Below are 20,371 nucleotides of genomic sequence, written 5' to 3' on the forward strand. Positions count from 1 at the left end.
TTTGAATCAGTCTGCCAATAGGCCTTATGATAGACATGATTAAACACACTAACTAATTATATGGAAGGAAATTAAATTTTGGACCCCTGTTCTATCTCCTGTAACAAACATCCATGACTGGAACACACAGGGTTTCAGAATACAACACAAAGGTACAGATATAGAGCGCGCACATGGATACACAAACTTGCCCTTACCCTGGACTGATACCAATCATGTCACCATTAATCAAGGTGCTTGGTGTAAAAAGCTGTCAGAGGAATCCAATTACATTATAGATGATGAAATTGTTTTTTGTGGATGAAGATGGAAGCTCAAGCGTAGCTGCCAGTGTAGAAACAAGTATCTTTTCTCCGTTTTGCGGAAAGGCAGAGTAGTAAAGTTTCTGGAGGAGAGCGGTGATATGATTGAAAAAGTAATCAAAAAGAGAAATAAATACCTGAAGATATTTCAGCAAGTGTCTAAGAGTCTTTGTCAGCTCTATTAAGGGATGAGAATCCCCTACCCATAATGCTTGTGAGCCATTTTATGTATGTATTTATGTATTTATTTATTTACTTACTTATTTTTTGGCTTCTAGTGTAGCCACTGGGTATTCAGTTCAAGACACCAAAGACGACTGTATGATTGACACTACCTGAAAATGCAAATTGTGGTTAACTGTCATTTCCAATGTAAAAGTGATTAATCTGACATGGGGAGTAGCCTAACATACAGCTCAGGTCAATGCCAGATAAAAATAAATTCCTTGAAGGGCATATTGCATAATACAATTTCTCTAAGTAACATGTCCTGTCCAGTCCAGCAAGCAGAATCGTGGATAAATGCTTTGTTGTGCCAAACACATTTGCTTTTCCAAAATGTGGGTATTTTGCCCAAGTGGATGGAGTGATGGAGGCCAGGATGGCAAAAGATAGGAGAAGAATTTGGAGGAAGGGGGATCGTGGGAACAGTTGAGGATTAAGCCAACAGGTTTGGTGAAATTTAGGGCAACCAAAACTAATTATTTGGGAAGTATATGGTTAGGATTGAGGGTTAGAAATACTGTAACAATATCAAGCTCCTTCCTTTTGATACTTAGAATATACAATCATTAAACTAATTTTTATATCTCTTTGAGACAGTCTGAAGGCTCAGAAAAGTATGTTTTCGTCTTGCATGGAAAATCTACTGAAGATAATAACAACTTTTCTTTTATTCCATAGATTTCTGGACTTGTCTTTAATTCTGTCATAGAAGAGGTCAAGTGCAAGAATACAAATCTTTGATTAATTTTGCAGTTAGAATAACTGAGTAAGCCAAGGGTTGTCCAACTCTAGGCCTCAAGGGCCGGTGTCCTGCAGGTTTTAGATCTCACCCTGGGTCAACACACCTGAATCAAATGATTAGTTTATTACCAGGCCTCTGGAGAACTTCAAGACATGTTGAGGTCATTTAGCCATTTAAATCAGCTGTGTTGGATCAAGGACACATCTAAAACCTGCCGGACACCGGCCCTTGAGGCCTGGAGTTGGGCACGCCTGGAATAAGGCTTTGTTAAATTATTGCTTTTAGGTTTTGCAAATATTAAACAAAGCACATAATCTATAGTTAAAGTTTCCACCGAGGTTGCTTTAACCTCCTAGGACCTGGCGTCCACATATGTGGACATCACATTTTGGGTTATTTAGACCAAAATACTAAATCTTGCTCTACAAGGGCCTGATATCAGCTTACGAGGACACTATACTATTACTGTTCTATCAAAATTTTAAATGAATATCCTCATATGTGGCTCTGATTTTTCTTAGAAACAAAAATTAGGTAAAAAAAAAAATCTGGTAATTCTTTGTTTTTACATTCATGAGGTCCCAATCAGACCAAATATCAAAGAGAAATTAATAATGCATGCCATGGAAGAGTTCGGGTCTTAGGAGGTTAAAGTTCCACTAGCCCAGATCCTTACACAACATTTATTTGTGTTATTCTAGACCACAGGTGTCGAACTCCAGGACACCGGCCCTCGAGGCCTAGAGTTCGACACCCCTGTTCTAGACTGTAGAATTAGCACTCTCTTTGGGGTAAAAGCAAACTAACAGCTTAAAATTTAACCAGCAACCAAGAACTGTTACATTTAGAAGTGAAGTGTTTTTACAAAATGTTTCATGGGTATTCTTTTCATTTAAATGAAAAGGTAACTTTGGAAAGATGACGTTTAGCAGCTAGACATATTTGCACTTTAAGGTGAAGGCTGAACTGGACCCCTGTACTGTGATGTCAGGCTAACAAGACACCAATATTGGCTGATTCACCTAGGTTCCAAATTATCTTCATTTGTTTATATTTTACATTATTTGTAAAATATAAACAAATGATTCCAGTTAAATTAAGCTATAGCTTAATATAACTGGTAACCTTTGTTAAGTTACAGGAGCCCAGGTTAGAACAGCAGGTGTGGGATGGAAAGTTCCTTCAGACACGTGACACCACATGAATTGCCATTCTTCACACATAGATTCTGATGTATGAATAGAATGACAAAGACCTTAATTTGTTGTTGGTTGTCTGTCTCTACACTTTATTCCTCGACATTAAAAGAACAGTGCCATGAATAAAAAGCCTGTAATAACTAGTCAACTTTAGCAGTGCCATGCATCTCCATATGGCTGTTTAGGCTGTGCGCCATTCTTCCTTCCCCCAAAATACATGCCTTTTAATTACATAAAACAGAAAACATGGCACAACCATATGCTGATGATCCCCAGACTCACTATATTTTAGACTCAGTCATTTAACAGATGCTTACACTGACGGCTCTCATCCAACAAGTGGGCAACAAAGAAAAAAAATAGCTTCAAGACATGACTTATGACAAGAGCACAAACCCAGACTATTCTTTTATGTACACTTTCATATACCATCATTGTTTAGTGCTCCATATTGTTGATCCTGTCCAATCTTTACAGATCGTGCTCAGTTAATGAAGTGCCACAATGGCTAGGAGCTAGAACTTAACACTAAATCACCTTTAAGATATAATTGCATTGCTTCAAAGAAAATCCAGGCATCTCATCACTCTATGGAAGCCTTTGGAGGGTTGAAAATAATTATGCTGTGATCCAAACCTGGCCTGTGGGTATGGATTGGTTTGATATTTTCTCTATTTACTCCAAACCAAAACCATGCCAATTGTTAACCACTAGCAGCTGGTCAATACCAGGTAGAAATACTTGAAAAACACTTTTTACTACACTGTGCCGTGAACTCATTTCTGTGACCCTGCTGCACATGTCAGCACCGCCTCAGAGAGTATAATGATCAAACAATGAAAAATTACAGTGAACTTTGTATGGTAGCTTTGCTGAAGCCTTGTCTCAATAGAAATATTTCTGAGTTTGCTTTGCATGTTCTTGTATAAAGAGCTGTGATAAGATAATGACTCTCTAGTACTGCTATGTGCTCTAAAAACATTTAGTTTGTACATTTATCTTGCCTGAAGATGGTGCATCTGGGGCCTTCTCTGGCCAGCTGCCTGTTGTTGATAAGCGGACATACAGAATATTGAGGTGTACCTGTGGTGCACTGTAGTAAATACAATTTTCAGATACTCCGAGGACTTATATGTCTCTAAGATTTTTTACACAGACTTGCACTGTGGACATGTATATACAAAAACAAGCAAAAATGCACTGCCCCTGAAGTTCTGATGTGATTTCTGCTGCCCTACAGAGAGAGAGAAAGCTATAGCTGCCTTTTTGGGATGCACCTTCCTCAGGGTTAAAAGCTGACATGACTGATTTAACAGGTGTTGCAGTGTGCCATGCAGACACCAGGGTAAACACAGAAGGGAAAAAAATAAATTAAAAAGCTTGATGAAGGAAAACAGGGAGACGAAATTGATTAGAGATGGGTAGATGAAGAGCGAAAGGGAAAAAGTGAAGGGGGAATAAAAGACAAGATGAGAGAAAAACATGGATTGTGAATTGGGAGAGATGAAAAGTGGAGAAGACTGATCCAAAACAAGAGGAGAGAAACGAATATAAGATGGTCGAAGTCAAAGAAAAAGTGATTAGCAATGGAGGAATCCAGCGGAAGGGAGATTGGGGGAAGAGAAGAAGACAAAAGATTAAGGTGTAGTGGCTCAAGAGCAGACAATAAATAGTTTCATAGTGTTTCTGTCAGTTTGTATGTATTTTAATCTTTCTGTGCTGTGTTTACCCTATTAATCTACCTGTGTCCACCTGTCTGAGTGTGTTTGTGTGTGTAATAGGTTAAATGCCACTTACAAGGGACATGAGGACACTTCTAAATGTCTGCCCTTTGTGTATTTTCATCTGCAGTCCATCCATACTCTCCTGTAGATGAAGAAGATGAGGTAGGAGGGACAGAGGGATGAATGGGTTGGAGGAATGGAAGGAAGTAAGGAAGGAAGGAAGGGAGGAAGTGGACTTTTCAGGGTTGCTGGGTTCATGAGGGGTGGATGATGTTGGTGGGGAGGGGAGCTGAATACCTAGAGCCGAGCAAATTAAAGTAAAAGCAAAGGATGGATGGCAGTGGGGTACAGGGTGCATCTGGTAGTCCAGCAAGCAAGTCGTTGAGCAAGCCTGGAAATGGAGGAGTTAGTGAGAGAGAGGGAGGAAGGAAGGAGAATGGGAACAAGAGGCAGAGTCGTGACTGTAGGTTGATTTACGGAGGCTTTCCTTTTAATGAAATTGTTTCAGTGACAGAGCCGGTAAAAGGCCCTTAATGGATTGGCTGGCCTAATGTAATGAAATTACTCCCTCTTTCACTATAGAGAGAGGAAAAAAGAATAAAAGAGGACATGGGGGGAGGGAGAGGAGGAGGATGGGAGAGGAGAGATGCAATTAATATTTACAGAACAGACAAGCAGGGTGGGCTTTAGTAGCAATGGCTCGCTCGCTCTCTTCTTTATTGTGCCTATCTCTCTCACCCCTCTCTCTCCCGGTGGCCAGTGTGCGCTGGGCGTGCGGCAGGGGAAGGAGGTGATAGGCTGATGCCAGGCAGGCCACTTCGGCGCACCGGTCTCTTCTCTCGCGCTTTCCTTTTCCTCTCCTCTTCTCCTTAGGGCTGGCCATATCAGCACTGAGGTGAGAGACTTAACCTTAGCTTTCGTGCTATCATCTGGACTAGATATTCCTAGAGTGTGTGTGAGTGAGTGCATGTGCGAGAGAGAGAGTTAACTCCGGTGTCTCCTACCTGCTACCTTAAGCCCACTACTTGGGTATCACCTTACACACATATCCACATGCACACACTCTCATTCAAGCAACCCATCTTTTGTTAGTCCCTCCCCCATCTGAGCGGACCTTGCAGACTTGCGCCTGACTCTCTCCCATCTCTGTCTCATCTGTGTGTGTGTGTGTCTGTGTGTGTGTGTGTGTGTTTGTGTGCGTGGTGCAGGCAACTGGACAGCAACCACATCAGCTGCATCGAAGATGGAGCTTTCCGAGCGCTGCGCGATCTGGAGATTCTGTAAGTAGAGAAAAACCCTGGTCCTCCATCTCTCTCCTCCTTTGCCTCCTCCTTCTCTCATCAGTTTCCTCTTCTCCTCTCTTCCCCTTTTCATGTTTTGTCTGTGAAACAAGGATATGTCCTGCACTCTCCTCTTCTCATTATAAGCTTTGCTTTATGTCTTATTCAGTTTCCTCACCCTTTCCTTTTTTTTCCTTTCATTTAAAAGGAATACACTTCCCTCTCAGTTCTGTATCGTCCCTCTTTCCCCTTCATATACTTTTCTATGTCTGCTTTGTGTCTTTAGTATAAGAAAAGCTGTAACTTGAAGATGATTTTGTTTAAAGATGACAGTTTCTTAAATGCTTCTGCGTGTGAATTATCCTCAGTTATATCCTTGAAAGACTGCAGAGGTGGCTGTATAAGTACTTGTACGCATTGCTTGCAAAGATGAAACCTACCTGTTCATCAGCCTGAAATTGTGTAGTCACTGACTCACATTAAATTGATACACACCCAAATACAACCACAAACAATGGGATGGGAAACATTGTATCTGCCACCTGCTGTGCTCTGCATTTCTGCGCTCCATGTGTGTTAGCATATGTGGGTGATTCCTCCTGTATATGGGGATACATTAATGTTCTAACGTGTTTGCTTCCAGCTGTGTGAGTTATTGAGTCTGTATGTGTGTGTCTGCGCGAGTGTGTGAGGAGAAATTGTGTGCGTCTGATCTGTCTACATTTCCAGAGCTACTCATTTGTCACTATACTCAGAGGTGTGACCGGCCACTGTGCAATGAAAGCTATATTAGTAAAAAGGTGTCCACTTTTTCCGCACCTGTGTGTGTGTACAAATGCATGTAATTGTGCATGAATGGGTTTCTATGTGTGTCTGTTGCAAGACTTTACCATTAGTACAGAATCAGGTTATTATTTTTTTTCCTCTGTTCCCTATATTTTGTGCTAAAATAAAGAATATAAAGGTTATAGTGTAAGATCTTGATATTAGGAAAAAGCAGCTGGAAAGAAGTTTGTTCTGTGATAGTGGCATTGCTGATAGCTAATAAGGTCAGTGGTACTGTTTCTGATTATCTTAATGAGGAGTAATCATATAGGAAATCAGGCACAGGCGAAGTGAAAGAAAGATTAGCCTAAAAAATACAGGCAAAAAGAAGAGAGAAAAGGGGGGGGGGGGGGGGCAGTTAAGGTAAGGATGGGATGAGAAGAATAAGCAAAAGAAGAAAAGGTGATTCCACTTTTTCCAACCTGTCTGTCCATCTTTGGCTGCATATGACTTGGAAAATATGCCGGCAAATTATTAGAACTACTAGAAATTGTTTGGTTTCCCAGAGATAGTGATAGTTGAGTTAAATGTTGGAAAAGAACAAGACAAGAATGTGATTTTTCTTATGGTTTTTAGGGTTTCCAGCACATTCTGACAATAATTAGGTATTATAGTCATCAGCTTGAAAGTCTGAGATAAAGTCTTATTGTCACATAAATGTCTACTATATCATGAATAATATTCACAAAGAGACTATTAAGGGCAAAGCTACCAAGTATACATATTCTGTGATAAGGATGAGAAGCCAAAGAAGCATGGGAAGTTGGCAGAATTTAGAATTTTAAAGGAATTTTCTCCGTAATGCTGATTCCACCTTTGTCTGCAGTGTATTTTTTACTTTAAATGGCCCATTTAAGAATCGTGGGATCAAAAATGTGATCAAATTCAATAATCATAAAGATGATATACAGCAGAAAGCAGGTATGTGATGCAAAAGCTCAGAGAGATTCCCAGCAGTATCAGACACATCTTGATTAGTATCCTGCTGAAGTAGGTGTGATTGTTCTTGGTGCAGTCTGGTGCTGCTAATGTGCTCACATAAATGATTAAATAGAGCAGAGGATACTGTGGTAAATGGTTCAATGTGTGGCAGTGTAGTCCTCATCCAAATCAAAATAAAATGTAATCGCCACTACTATAAGTAATAAAATCAATGCACGTGTTCATTATAAATGACAGTATTGTAGGTTTTCATTAAAGCCATCGTATCCTTTATCTCCACGTTTTATTTCCTTTTATAAGTTAGATTTTTTTTTTCATTCCCTGGCCTCACTTTTGCTCAGCGCACAATGAAAGTGATAGGGGCCAGATAGAGGGGGATCGGCAGTGCGAGATACAACATATTAGCAATTCATAAGACTCTGACAGCTGAGTGCTCGGCAGGATTTACAATTCACTGTAAATACGCAGCCGTTCCATTCACAGCAGACAGCATGACAGCACACAGTATATTCACTGAATGTGACGTTTTAATAAAGGCAGGTGTGTGTGTGTGTGTGTGCGCGTGCGCGTGTGTGTGTGTGTGTGTGCGTTGAAGTGTTTGTGTTCATGTGCAAAGGGCATGAATGACAGTAAGCAATTCTGCTGCTGGACTGATCTTCATTTCAAGCATCTTAACACACACGCACAGACAAACACACACATTCGCCACACAAACAGATGTATGCGCATTCACACATATCTGCGCACACACAAACACAGACGCAGTCCCATCTGTTCAGTTCTTGGGGTTGATTCCGTGATCGTAGTACAAAATGGATGATAGAGATAACGGTGACTGGAGGTCATGTGACTGCACCATCAGGTAGGTGTATGTATTTTTGATTGTTCACACCTATGCGTGTCTGTGTGAGTATCTTCTTGTGCTTTTGTCTTTTCAAGGATCGGTTTAAGTTTTAAGCCATCGGCTGTTGAAATGGCTGAGTAGCACTGAGGTTAGGATGATTAGGTTTAGATTAAAGTTTAGTGCAGTGTTTCTATTACAAATTCGTTTATCCATCAAACAGAGGTTAGGTTGTTTATCAAGCAGAAATATCTCCAGCCTGGGGACTTGACAATTTGAAAATGTCATGTTGTTCTCTGGGAAATTGCAAATAATATTTTACGTGTTTTTAGACATGTTAAAGGGTATTAGTCAGTCAAGAAGATAGATCGAAATTATAAAGAAAACATTTTTTTAAACTTTAATCAAGTCCTAGTTGGAGTAGCATCTGCGATCCACTTGGTCAGGAGTTTTCTATATTTTTCTTTACCTGCTCAACCACCTGTATTCATATTTGCGCCAACTAGCCTCTACTTCACCGCCGTTATATGAGTTATTTTGATTGTACACTTAGATATAGGCATTCTTGTATATTTCTGGCATCTGCATGTAACATTACACCTTCATGTCTATGCAATAATTCTTTTGCTATTACATGAGAAGCTTTTTCTCTGTTCTTTGCAATAAATGACTCTCAGCTTGCTTGAGTCGCACTTTCAATTTGTTTGATCCACTAAATTGCTGCCTCTGGTTCCGATCCAGAAATCTTCTGAAGAGGGCCAAATTTCCCTCGGAAGGGCTGTTTGGTTTCCAAGTGCCGCTTCGGCTTGCTTGACACTATGTTAGCATTAGCCAACTTTTCTCGACAGATGAAACACTCAAGGCTGATGGGTTGTTGGCGTCCTTGTCCAGCTTATATGTGATACTTCTAGTGCCAGATTTTTTTTCTACTCTTTTCTTTAGGTGGAGAGTTAGTTCTAGCTTTACTTAGTTTTTCCTCTTACAAATTTCATTATCCCCGCTGTTTTTTATGTGTGACATTCAGATAAATCCAACCGTTCGGAGACTACTCTTAAATGTAGGTATTCCCTTTGAAGCACTTTTTAAATTATCTTTGGGTATCTTTGCGCTGCAAAAATGGTAAAAATGGTAAATGGGCAGATATTTTACTATATAGCGCTCTTCTACGCTAATTGAGCAGCCCAAGCGCTTTCTACTACAAGCCTCACACATACTGACACAAGCACTTTTTTTTTTAAACACCTAAGCACTTTTATCTCTCTCACACACACACATACACACACACTGATGGATGCATTGGGGGTGAAAATGGCAGGTTGGAGGAGCTGAGGATCAAACCACCAACCCGCCTGAGCCACAGCTGGCCAAAATGCTTGCATATGAATTATTGGTGTAATAAATATAAAATACAGTCATTACTTTCCGTAGGAATTTAATATTATAATAATAATGTATGTTTTTCACATAAACCAACCATAAGATATAAGAAAGTACATAGGTTGCAGGCAAATAGATATGTGTGTGTGTTTCAGTAATTTCTGTGTGCGCGCATCATGCTAATTGAAAGAAGTGGAGCTCTCTCTCTCTCTCTCTCTCTCTCTCTCTCTGTGGCACTAATGAATCTCCACTTTAATTAATCTAGTCATTTTTAATTAGCCAATGTTTCTTGGTAGACTAGGCTTTATCTGAGCTTAATATGTTTCACAGGAGCTGCTTTGACTCGTCAAAGCTGAATATTTGGGTGTCTGGCTCATTTTGTAAAAGCTAAATGGATTTTAGTTTGTTAGTTTCATTAATCTTGTTATAATTGTTCTCCGGAAATGAAAAGGAGTGATGGGGCTTTTTTTTTTTTAATAAAGTTAGACAACGTGTTAAAAATTCAGACACATTTAAGATAAAATATTTGACCTGTCACAAATTGAAAAATTTGTGTATGCATTGACTAAAAGCTGTAATCATTTCTCTTTGCAAAAAAAAAAAAAAGAATGAATTCCTCATTTTTAATAATAGGAGTGTACTTTTAATCATTGCATTTTTCAAGTTTTTTTTCCCCCCTTTAACACTTTCTGTAATTTTTGCCACGTACTGTTCTTAAGCATCACAGTTTGATTCACGTTCACCTCCTGAAGAATCCTACAGGAAATAAAAACACAAACAAAAAAGCATACTGTACTAGTCGAAGGGAAGTAAAACACACTAGAGTGATCTCAGCAATTCACAACAAAGAGCCAATTTCTGTACTCTAAGAAAAGAAGAGTTTCTATGATGTTAAGGGTTTGAATGCTGCTTCTTTCTCTCTGGCTTTGACAGAAGAGTTTTACTTTCTGAAGAAGCTTAGAAAGAAAGACAGATGTGACTAAAGAGTCTTTAAATTCACCATTTCCTCTGATATCCTTTCCCTTTACTCATATGTCCTTAGATAGTCTCTTTCGCTCTTGCTTCCTCTTCTCTCTGCTCTCTCTTTCATGGTTGCCAGGATGAAAGTGGAGGATCGGTGTTGTAAAAGCAAGGCAGTGCTGGGCTATGATTTATTTAGACCCAAAAGGACTGTGGTTACTATCCTATCCCATCCTTTTTGCCAGGAGAGACAAGAGACGAGAGATTTGGGGAGGTTGAATGGGTAGGGGGGTGTTAGCAGAATGGGGGGAAAAAAGGGACAGAAGGAAAAATTTGAGGAAAGAAGAAGAAAAGAAGGCATGTAATACTGGTGCTGTAAAAACAGCCAGTTTCCTGGATATAATTTATTTATCTACTGTTGAGGAGAGAGGGAGAAACAAGGCAATACAGAAAAGAAGGTAGAAAGGAAAGTGGAGAAATCCATAGATGCAGAGGAAGACCAAAAAGATATGCAGTGTGCAAAGAAAAGGAGCGATAAAATGCAGGGAGAGAAAGAATCAGAGAAGGCAGACATAAGAACAATAGACAGATACATACTGTAAAACTGATGCAGGACAAAAACAAACAAGAAGCAGAAAAAGGAAGGCAGGTGAAACCTTGTCCATTTGTTGCAGATAAACAAGACCAGAAGAAAGAGATGTAGGACAGAGCGGTATAAAAGACATCAGAGTGAAAGGGAGATGAAATGGGAGACAGAAAAGAAGGAAGAAACACTGATGTGACATTAGCGAGTAGAAGAAACTCTGATAGAAAATAGATTGAAAGGATCAGAGGGAGGAGAGCAGGGAGGCATTAATTATTGATGGAACAAATGTCTGACTGACTGACTCAATTTGGCCCTTTGTTGTTTCCAGACCACCAAGGCTGTCAGATAGACTCAGAACAGGGTTTCTCAAAGTAAGGACGGAGACCCCACTGGGTGGCTGATGTTTTGATTTTCCGGTTTTTAGCTTTTATCAAGATTGGTTGGCAATATGGCTTAATTTTAATCAAGTAATACGTGTTGCCTCCATTGCTTAGATAAACATAACACAAAGATGTTATATACATGCATTTATTATCTGTTAATAAGAATGCCAAATATGTGTATTGTGAATGGCCAATCTAAACCGCTGTCCTAATGCGTTATTGCATTGGTGCTGTTTTGAGATTGACCTGTGCTGTAGGGCATCTGCACATTCTTGTTAATATCCGGATAGTCATTTTCCACTGCCAAGTAATGAAGACCCACTCTGATACTGCCATCTTGGAAAATTAGCATTTTGCAGTCATTTTAGGTGAGCTTTCTCTGCTAGAAAATTAGAAGAGTCTTTAGGCTGGGATGCTGCAAACAAATATCTGAAATTAACTTTTTAGCTTGTCTGCAATGGCTGGTATACTAATAAAACATTGCCTGAGAGGACTCACTATTCATGACCAAAATAATGACAGCTCAAAGGGCCACGGCAAGTGGAGGCAGAGGCAACAAAAAACTGCACCTTGAATAACCGGTTTATTTACACCGCATAAAATCAGTTGCAAAAAGGAGATGTGGTGTGCATGGCAGTAAAGGTCTATGTGAGTGAGTGTGTGGATGTTAGTGGGAAAATGATAGTGAACTCAAAGTAAGTGCATAACGAGAGTCTCTCTGAAAGTAGACAGCTTTTATAGTGACTGGCATCACTGGCCCAGGCGCTCCAAGCCAGCTGAAGTGGAAGACTCCATCAACCAACATGTTTCTGGAAGAGACGCAGTACAATGAAGCCACAATACTATACTCTCTGTTCTTTAGTGCCTGCATTTTTGATTAAAAAATGCTCTTGTGGAGCATAGAAACAAATGTGCTTTCAAAGCCACTTTTACCTTTAAAGTTTCAAAGAGCACCACCAAAGACTTGTTATTAAGGTGTTAAAAAAATTTAAAACATAAACCAGTGAACTGGTAAATTATATGATCATTTTGAATTTACTGTTCAATTTCAAACCATGTTGGGTAATTAAAAACCACACATTGGTTGTCGAAATACAGAAAACACATCATGCAGTATATCTCTCTATCAGGCAAGAGATGCCCTTTAGAAAGGTACCTGTGCTCCAGGGAGACTCGGCTGAAAGGTATGAGTGATCAGCTTTCCAGTTCTGGGACAGTGATAAACCTTTATTGGAGGATTCTCCCAAGCACAGTTTGTGTTACAGTGTACCTTATTTGTAGAGAAGCAGAAAGTCATTGCTAAGCTTAGACAACTACAACACTGGGTTAAAGTTGTTGGATTAGGGCATGGTCCCATTTAAGAGAAGATTCTAATCCCGTGCCAGGGGTAGCGGCGATTGTGTTACGTAAAGATAGCAATTATTTCACAGTTCTGTGTGAATAGCAAAATGCCTAAACAAGCCTGGGATCGTTTTTCTATCACACGTGAAAACAGAGGCAGAGTCACCCTTGATTTGTTCTTTTGTTTGTTCTTCACTGAAAATCAAGAAAGAATGCACACCGGGGTGGCCTTATCATATTCGTCATTAAACACCTATCAGAATCAATTAGTGCTGCGAAATAATTCTAAACAAGTGGTTTTCCTAATGGCACACATTATGGATGCATGTCACTCTGCTTTCCCACTAAACATTAAACAAAAAGATTCATCTTAATTACTTGACAGGTCCTTTCATCTCTATGCGAGCTTTGAAGGTTTCAGATTAATATTGGTTATGCTGATAAACACATTTTTCAAGAGTTCTTCTTTTGATTGTTTGCATCCTTTACAAAAATCAGACTTGCTCTAAAGCATATCCTGTTCTGACCTGTATGTTATAAGCATCCTAAGTGGGGTGAAGACTTGCTGTTGTTTTATCTCTCAAAAGTCAAACTACAATGGCAAATACAACAACGGAGACTGAACTATGACTTTTCTTCAGTGCATTACTGTGAAGAGCACCGTGATCATTAAATTCAGCAATCCCACAGTCTGCTTTCCTCCTAATACTTTGATTCCACCGTTTTTGTATTTTTTTTGAAAGCCTTTGATGGTCAAAGCTGTATGTGCTCAAACTTGTAAGGCCAATAAACACAGCAGAAGTGGAAATGTAATTATGTGATAAACACAGTCTTTATATTTGGCAGAGGAGCTGCTCGATCCACTTTGTCAGTTTGATTCCCGAGAATACCTCGTCCTCGCAATCACGTCAGCGCAGATGGTAGGCATTCCTCCTGCAGCGGCTAATGACTGTGTGTGCCAGCGCACGAAGTGTGTTTTTACTCAGCGAGAGCTAATTTAATGCTGAGTGCCAGTGCTCAATGCAGCCAGCCTCACACTGCTGTACCTTGTACTCTTTCCCATATACTGTTCTATTCCTTTGTACCAACCAAGAATTCAAAGTAGCAGACAAAAATGTCTTCTTGTTAGCCACAAAACTTGTTTTAATTTCCTTCCGTGCACGTTTTTTTAAAACTTGTTTTTACTTATTACTGCATGGAGAAGTTTTTTATAACTTCATTAATTACTGTAGAATATTAAGTGTGGTCTTGGGATTAGGGTTGCCAGCCTGTAAGGGTTTTATAACCTTAAGGTTACAGTTTAGTCTAACCTATTAAAAAATTATACAGTAGATCGTAGCATGTTGATTTGTTATTCACTGCTCTGTTGCATTTGTTTGCAGGAGGTTGCAGTTTACGTGGTTTACATTCACAAGGGCAAATCAATTATTTCTAATTGTCAGCAATGTCTCAATCAATAATATATAATCTATTTTAAAGCACTTACCACATAGCTAACGCCTGATTTTGAATTCCATTGTGTTTTGGCAAGTGCGTCTGCGTGTCTTTGAATGAGTTAATCCAGTTAGTGCATGTGTCTGCCAGGCCACATCAGAATAAATGATGGGTCCCTGTGTGATGATGAATGGTAATTTAGATTTAACATAACTGGACTAACGAGCGCACTAATGACTCCAAAGCTAGCCTGGACAGCTCTCACTCGACAGGCTCACGCCTTGCATCCCAATGAGATGGGGAAAGGGCACCCAACTATGCACACATGCAGCGAAACACACACAGAGTGGAAAAAAACATGCAGAAGTGTCTTAATAAATTCATGCATACGCAATCATAAATTCATAAACGGTTCTGACAGCAAAGCACATCCCATACACAGATGTACACATGCACCAAAACCACACACACACCACATAAGCTAAGTATGTATGTTTCTGAGAACTCATTGAGTAGTTGCGAGAAGCCATGTCAGGCGGATAGGAAGCTGATTAATTAATAATTATTCATCGGCCAGTTTTCAACCAGTTGAATTAGATGCAGTTTTTGTTCACTGATCTTTTGACTCGCTTTTTTCCCCTCTCTTGACAACGAAGATTAATGAAAATAAATGATAAGTACTTTATCATTTTCAGATATAAATAGATTTAATCGCTTCATTAAGAGGGTGAATTTTCACTTAATCGTTTATCTTTAGATCTGAAAGAATTAAGTTTTTAAGGTGATGAGACTTTGTTGCGTGTTTCACTACAAAGTCACTGCACTCAATTACGCTAATGAACCTTGGCATTTTAATTGTGCTGCTTTTTGAGGAAAAAAACACGCTCTTGTGACAAAGAACCCCACTATTAACATTTCCACAGGCCAATAACACGTACAACTGCTTTATCTGTACAGCAGCCGCCTGTTCATCCGAACTGTAGTCTCTCTGTTGAATATGATATTCCTATGGTATTCAAACATGGGTGGGATGTTACACCCATGTAAAGTGAAAAGCCAAAATCAGCATGCAGTGCTCCGGAAGTGTCTAGCCTGGTCACTCATGAGGAAATTAATATGGAATTAATAATTAAAAAATGCAGACTTATTGTCTGTAATTGTTTTGGTAAGTTTATGTTAACAAAGTGATACAAACAGCATCAATTGCAAGGCAATTAACAGCCTCTTTATTAAAATGAAGCTAGTTTAAAGGTATGTTGCATTTCATTTGCATACATCTTTTTAAATCTAAAAATGAATATATTTTGTATATTTACAGTCACAAAGAGCAAATATGTAAAATAAAACTGAAGCAAAAACTGCATATTTTTAAATAGTGTAAGTGATCCATCTTTCTGTTGATTGCACACAAAACTTTCAAGTACAGATAGAGGGGGGAGGTGGTTGAGAAAGGACTGGGCTTTAATAATGGCGAGAAGCAGAACAGGCGTCGTGGCAATGATGCCCACTGAACTGAATTTTATTTCTTTAAACACTGATGTTTTTATTAATTGCAACCAAGACCGATAGAAAAATCGACATGTGCAAAAACAGACAGATGAAGGCGGGGCAGGCAAAATGGTTTGAAAGAAAAATCAGAAAGGAGAGCGAGAGTCTGCCATTTACATGACATGCCCATATGCACATCACAAACACACAGAGAGCTAAGAGGTCTGAGAAGCACTCAGAAGAGCAGTGGATCAGCTGCATATTTTATGATCACTTTTCTCAGCGAAGCACAACTTTCTGTACCGCTAAGAAAGAAAAACGAGAGGGACAGAGTGAGAAAAAGCAAAGTGAAGTGCATGTGTGTGTGTAGCATTGATGTTTTGGCCAACGACTGTCATAATTCATAAGGGCAGACGGACAGAGTTGCTCAGTGCACTGTAACTTCACAAGGTGACTTTCACTTTGCCTGTAACTCCCTTTTTCAAACACACTCGGTTATGCAAACTGTCACATATTTCTTCATCTAAATGTCTTATTACCTGTTCTCTTTGTCTTTATACTTTTCCTCTTCTTTTTCCCAGTCATGTATACCTCCTCTGTCCATTTGCCTTCCTTTTAATTCCTGCTTCCCTCTCATCTTTTAGATGATTTACTCGCATCTCTTCTGCTAATTTCTGTCATTTAAGTGTTTTGGCTTTTTCAACCACATTTACTCAACCTTTCATCAATGTTTATAACATATACAAATAAACTTATTTCCATGTTAATGTCAAATAATGGTTAGTCAAGCTGTGAGATTATGTATTTGCGATAGTTTGGTGATTATTTTTACAATCAGAGAGACCAAAGTGACCTATTTTTCCTACTTTTTATTTGTTTGTTGCTTTACATGTACATCTAGCTTGAAAGCAGGAGGCAATAAATTATGTTTCCACCTACTGAGCTGTTGACCTCTTGGCATCAGCTTCACTGATTGAGGCGCCGTACTTAAATCAGTTTAGCTGCAAGCTTAAAAACATAAGAAATGGTGAAATAGGAATTGTGATGTTTCCAGCAGCACTGTTTAAGGAAATAATATCATGCACTGCACTGCCAGCAGGAGAGCTGTGCTTTCTTTATGAGAATGATGTGTCCTGGCCGAGCTGATCTAACACTTCAAAGCCACATTAAGGTGAAAAGGCATTGTCTGTGTTGCACTCATATAGGCTTATACTATGTTATATTATGTTATGTTATAGTCGATTAAAACAATTAAAACATCAAAAATAAGAAACAGTTTAAAAAAATTGTTAACCCATGTTTTGTTTGGCAACCAAACTTTGGGAATTTTATAGATTTATCTATATAAGTACTGTAATATAAAAATACCCATGTGGTTTGACTTAAATGGCGCATGATGCATGAATATCTTGATCTGCCTTCCAGGTTTTCTAATGGTTGCTTCAGCTGAACTGAAAGCAGTCACAAAGCAAAATAAACCAACTCTTTGTTAAGATTAGTTAACGGAAAATGTTTGGTCCACTGTAGGTAAAGTAACTTTTGCCGTGAGTGTAATTTAAACCTAATGCCTGTCCAAATAAAGCAGTTGTTTGTACAGCTCCAGTGTAGTGGGTACAGAAAACCACGCACACATGTGTGTGTATATGCGCTTGCCTTACATGTCAGAATATCCCCAGTGCAGTTGGTGTGTCTCTAGCCTCAGTGCCCCCAGTAACGATTGCATTGCTGTGGTTGCCTCCTGCCTCCAGATCTGTCTCGTATCCGTGACGCGTGGGTGCTGGATTGAAGCCCCCGAAAAAAAACCTCGCTCAAAACTAAAGTTTAGTAATACAGAAAATGGTGATGTGTGTAGGTGTGTGTGCTTGTGATGATTCAGAACCAAATTCCCCATAAGTGGATGCATGTTTTCAAGTGTCTTTGTAATGCTTCTCCATGTTTGTGCACACGCGTGTGTGTGTGTGAGTGCGTATATGCACAGTGGGGTCAGAAGAGAACAAAGCAGTGCAGCTTTCTGCTGTTCAGTGATTTTGGTTTGGCTGGCCTTTCGGCTTCTCTTTGAGTCAGCGGGCTCAGCAGAGCCATCACACCCTGGCAACAACCAGCACCCTGGCGAAGACAGAGGGTCTGACCTGAAAGAGAAGGATGAGGCACAGTGGGAAGGAAGGAAGAGAAAGAAAGAAAGGCAGCGGGTCAAAATGAGAAAATGAAAGAGGGTCAGTAGCAGTCAGAAACTAAAAGTTTAGAAGCAGCTGTATAAAATGTACGGGGTGGGTATGGAAAGAAAAGAGAGAAATAAAGTCAATGGAGAGGAGCTGAGCTAAGTATGCAAGGTAGCTACTGTTTTCAAAATAACGACTTTTTTGGGGGGTGGGTGGGTGAAAAGTTGTGGAAGAGGAAGAACATGCTGGGAGGATATAGGGAATGAAAAGCAGGCCTTCAAAAGAGAGAAAGAGGCACTGTGACGGCTATTTTTCCATTGGAATGGCAATAGTGGGTTTGTGAGGAGCCAGATTTGCTTTGGGAGGAAAAAAAAACCTGAACTCTTTAAATTATTTAAGGAGTTAAAAAAGAAAGAAAGGGTAAAGTGAAAAAGGTGCATGTGATTAAGAGCAAGGAGGGGAAAGCGAATATTCATAACATATGTAATGACAAAAAAAAAAAAGAAATCTTAATAGCATATTACTTGTGATGTTACAGAATTTAGGGTGTAACTGTCTAAACGATTCAGATTTTACATGTTGATATTCCCACGAAAACACAGCAACCATGATTATTTTGTAATCCTAACCTAACCAGTCCAGTGAAAGTAAAAACAGCAAGCCTATTATCTAAAACCTTTAGTCCTACAGGGGACTTGAACTCAGATCCCATGAGGGATGGTTGTGTGTTGGATTGAAGCTAACAGCACCTCCCAGCGTGAACTTTGTTGGCCTTTATGGCTGGCTGCAACATCACCATCAGGGGAATTGTGTGTCTCCCATAGCAGACCTCCAAATTCACTTTCCCTTGGCATTGCTTTAAAGGTGCCAGCTTACTTAAAAAAAAAAAAAAGAAAGAAAAAGATTTATTTGGGTCTTTTTAGCCATTTTTTTCCAACGGGAAGCAGAGTAGACAGGAAAACAGGGAGAGAGAGAGCAGGAAATAACTCCAGGCAGACTCAAACCCAGGCCCCTGCAGTAGCCTTTTGGCATATGGGTCTCCTGTGCAATCTGCTGAGTAATACCGGTGGCCATGTCATCACAATTTAAACAAATTAGGCAACACCAATTCTTTGCCGCTTGACATCATTTGACATATTTATATGATATGATTTTGGAAAGAGGAATAGGTGGAAGAAAAACAAGTAAGGAGCACTGACAGTGGCTCAACATTTTCGCTGGCCAAATACAACCTACCAAATCTTGATTGGTGACAATTTCTTTTTACCTTGTTGTTCATTCCATCCAGCTGTTTTACATATACAGACATCTAAAATTAAATATACATAATTTAAATGTCCATTATTTTAATATTTGTGCTGCTGAAATGAGCTGAAATGAGACATTTTTAACTTTGGTTTTGGTTCTGTTTAATAAAAGATTGCATAATAAAGGAGAGAGGAGGTGAGGCAGTGTAAAAAATTTAAACAGCCATGCAGGTAACACATTAAGTCAGTACCAGCCGATTTACACAGAGGGAGGGAACGGGTAACGCAGAGCTTATGCAGAGGTGGGACTAGCTTCAGATATCGGAAGAGCTCGATGCCAGCAACCTGACCCACGCACAATTAATCACATCCCACTGGGTGGCAGGACAGGAAAGAGGAGGAGAGATGGTGATGAGGGAGAGGAGTAAGAGAGAGTGAAAGGAGATTTAAGATGGAAGTCAAGCAGGGCTAGAAGACAATTGAGAAAAGATGGGAGGAAAATAAAAGAACAAGGGAGGAGGGGAGTCAAAGAAGAGAGGCAATCTGCAATCTAATTTGTTGTCATTTAAGGTGTAATGGTCTCTTCAGTAGCTTTTTATGTAGATGTCTTCCAACCTTTCTAATACCCAATTTTCTTCCTTTCTTTTTTCTTTCTTTTTTCTCATACTACTCCTCCAAGATTTTCATTTTAGAAGCCCATATTATATTGCATTCATTATTCGTTTTTAATACAGGGCTGAATGATTATGAAATATCACAAAGCAAAAACCTGGCATTGTGTTCTTACACACATATTCACATACACACACAAATAAGCCCCTGAGCTGCTCTCTCTCACTCTCAGGCGCACACATACAACTTCCTGCCAAACCACATGGAATTGTCCAGTGATGAACATGATGTGGTCCCGTTTACATAGTGTCAGATAATTTGATTAAAATCAACATCATCAGTTTGTGGTGTCAGGGAACGGTTTTATAATCTTACCCCACATGTGGGCTTTCAATTACACCCCACTTCAAGAAGCCTGGATGTTTCACCAGGATTTCCTTACTATTCCAGTGATTTATATAACTTTTTTCCAGGAATTTGGTACACTAACAGGCATATTTTTTTCCCCCTTCGTCCTTCTGAAAAGCTTGCAGCAGTCAGCACCCACTGGTCTCAGTGAGGAATAATGCAAACATCATTATTCAGTTAATTCAAGCACCAATACGGCAGCCTTTTCTTCCCTCTCTTCCTCTTCCAGACTGTTTTTGTGCAACTATATAAAAATAACAGACCATTTTTATAATGTCAACATTTCACTCAAAAAT

General features: G+C 39.5%; 1 protein-coding gene across 2 annotated transcripts in view; it reads left to right on the forward strand.

Moving 5' to 3' along the window:
* The window catches only part of slit3 (slit homolog 3 (Drosophila)), a 229,262-nt gene that overhangs the window by 131,512 nt on the left and 77,379 nt on the right, over positions 1-20,371 (forward strand). Inside the window, exons 1-2 of one of the 2 annotated variants that reach the window (XM_063494245.1) lie at positions 4,959-5,087; positions 5,401-5,472. Coding sequence is in view for 1 of the 2 variants with exons in the window: in XM_063494239.1 (XP_063350309.1) it covers positions 5,401-5,472 (72 nt within the window). In the remaining variant the exon portion in view is untranslated. Of the gene's footprint in view, positions 1-4,958; positions 5,088-5,400; positions 5,473-20,371 lie in introns of those variants that run through there. The other variant, XM_063494239.1, reaches the window with a different exon arrangement.

Source organism: Pelmatolapia mariae, linkage group LG2 (genome assembly GCF_036321145.2).
Source record: "Pelmatolapia mariae isolate MD_Pm_ZW linkage group LG2, Pm_UMD_F_2, whole genome shotgun sequence".
Lineage (NCBI taxonomy): Eukaryota > Metazoa > Chordata > Actinopteri > Cichliformes > Cichlidae > Pelmatolapia > Pelmatolapia mariae.